The sequence below is a fragment of the Mus pahari genome, chromosome 22 (genome assembly GCF_900095145.1).
Source record: "Mus pahari chromosome 22, PAHARI_EIJ_v1.1, whole genome shotgun sequence".
NCBI lineage: Eukaryota > Metazoa > Chordata > Mammalia > Rodentia > Muridae > Mus > Mus pahari.
In genome coordinates, this window is record NC_034611.1 from 12,383,960 (window position 1) to 12,386,348 (window position 2,389).

Genomic DNA, 2,389 nt, shown 5'->3' on the forward strand with positions numbered 1-2,389 from the left:
ATTTGCCCAAGAATTTCGTAAATTCATTGTTTTTAATAGCTGAGTAGTACTCCAGTGTGTAAATGTAGTGTGGCTATATTCTTTTGGGGTTGTTTAAAGATTACTTTGTTGCTTTTTCTCGGGTGTAGTTCCCCGCCTTGTGCTGGTGTTTTCCATTTATTGTTCTTTATAGGACTGCTTGAATCTGAGTTTTAGGCCTAGACATTCAGGAGTTATTAATGAGTCCTGCTTCCCCACTGGGGCACACAGTAAGTGTAGTATAGGTTCTCAAATGTGCCGAGGAATGGGAATGTGTCCCCCTAAAGTTGTTTCATAGTTTAAAAGCAAAAGATAGGAATGAGACAAAAATCATTGTAAATTTCACTGCTCAGATCCAAGCAGTTCTAGGCCAGGCAGATTTAAATCATTAAATGAAGAATAAGTACTTCATATTATGTGAACTGCATATTATGTCTCATGAATTCATCCCAACACCAGGGTGATTTTTATGTCATAGTCTTTCATGGGTCCTTGCTTCCAAGAATGTCCTTGGAACAAGTCACTGCCAGTACTGCTGGGTAATAAAAGTCATAGTGACAATATCGTGAACAATATGCATAGTTCAACAGTTTTATAGAATATGTATGTATACCAAGAGATTTTAAACTCATTTTTTTTCCCTGCTAATTCAGGGTTGGTTTCTCTCATTCTCTTTTAGGCTGGTGGAGGAGCCCGCTCTGAGCTGCGGGTGCTTTATCAGCCCAATCGTTGTGTGCTTCTTGAGTCAGTGCTGCTTCCTGGGCACACCCTGACTGTTGATCGTCACGGCAAAGTGGCTGACGAGTTCTCTGCAGGCTACGCAGAGCTTTCAAAAGAATTCTTGGTTTTTGTTAAGGTAAACTCGATGAAAATCATCAGGGTTTATAGATCAAGTCCCAGCCTCTGACTTATTGAAAGTTTTAGAGGTTACTTAAACTGCAGTAATCAAATATCTTTCCACTAGGGGGCATTGATGGTATTACCATTTTGTTTAATGACTTTAAAATGCACTGGGGCCACATTGTAGCAGCAATGAGGCATCTTTCTTTCTTTCTTTCTTTCTTTCTTTCTTTCTTTCTTTCTTTCTTTCTTTCTTTCTTTCTTTCTTTCTTTCTCTCTCTCTCTCTCTCTCTCTCCCCTCTCTCTCTCTCTCTCTCTCTCTCTTCTTCTTCTTCTTCTTCTTCTTCTTCTTCTTCTTCTTCTTCTTCTTCTTCTTCTTCTTCTTCTTCTTCTTCTTCTTCTTCTTCTTCTTCTTCTTCTTCTTCTTCTTCTTCTTCTTCTGAAAATGTATCAGTTTTTGTCCCCGTGAAAGCTAAGTATATACCACCTGGTCAGTTCTACCATCAATGCAGTTCCGGTGCTCCAACTCACTATCCAGGCTTGGTAATTCTCTGAAAGGACTCCCACACTCACTAATACAATCATACTCACAGTTTCCGTATGTCACTGAGAAAAGCTATAGATAAAATCTGAGAGGTGGGAGAAATATAAAAATAGTACATGCAGAACTTTCCCTGTGGACGCAGGAAGAGGTGATTTCTCAGGGTTGGCTGGGGAGGCACAGGAGATACATCAATAGCTTTGTGGATCAGGAACCCTCACATGAGCATTAGATTCCAAACTGATGGAGTCCATGTGACTGGTCTTAGTTTCCAGGCTCTCAGAAGGTTAACTGGCAAAGTATGACACAAAAATTCCTACTCCAATTCACACTGCCACTTTTTGGCTGGCACAAGGCCTCCATACAAAGTCAGACACTTCTATCAGGCATGATGCTCCAAGGGCTTAGTGATCACAGGTCAGAAACTGAGGCAAAGACCTCTTCGGATAATGTTAAATTCTTTACTTCCTTGCTCCTTTCAGCATTAACATCAGTTGTGTGTGTTCCTATAATTATATATAACTATAATTTACCTGATAGTTTTCTAGAGGGATAAACATACCTTCTTTTATCCCCCATGTTGATTCTTGTGATTCTGAGATTTCACACCTTTGAAAATCCACATGGCTGATCTTAGCCAATTCTTTGTAGTGCTAGTATATTCCTGAATAAATTTCAAGATATTTTTATTCCTCCTAAAGATAAATTATATGGGATTATTTAAGTATATTTTAGTTGTATTTGCTATCCTTTTTTCACTCTTTCCTATATCCATCTATTTAACTAATATCCATATAATGCTTCCTGTAATTCAGGAACCCAGTAAGTATTTGTTAATTTTGCTTTATATGAATATGAAAATTATTTGCTTATAGTATTAAATTTACATAAGAGAATTGTTTGTTTTTGTACCTTACTTTTCTTTTGGTTTTTTGTTGTTGTTGTTGTTGTTGTTGTTTTTTGTTTTGGTTTGGTTTTTTTTTTTTTTTT

General features: G+C 37.5%; 1 protein-coding gene across 1 annotated transcript in view; it reads left to right on the forward strand.

The window, feature by feature from the left end:
• The window catches only part of Rp1 (RP1 axonemal microtubule associated), a 238,420-nt gene that overhangs the window by 150,476 nt on the left and 85,555 nt on the right, over nucleotides 1-2,389 (forward strand). The window contains exon 14 of the mRNA XM_029533310.1: nucleotides 698-874. Coding sequence (XP_029389170.1) covers nucleotides 698-874 — 177 coding nt within the window. The remainder of the gene's footprint in view (nucleotides 1-697; nucleotides 875-2,389) is intronic.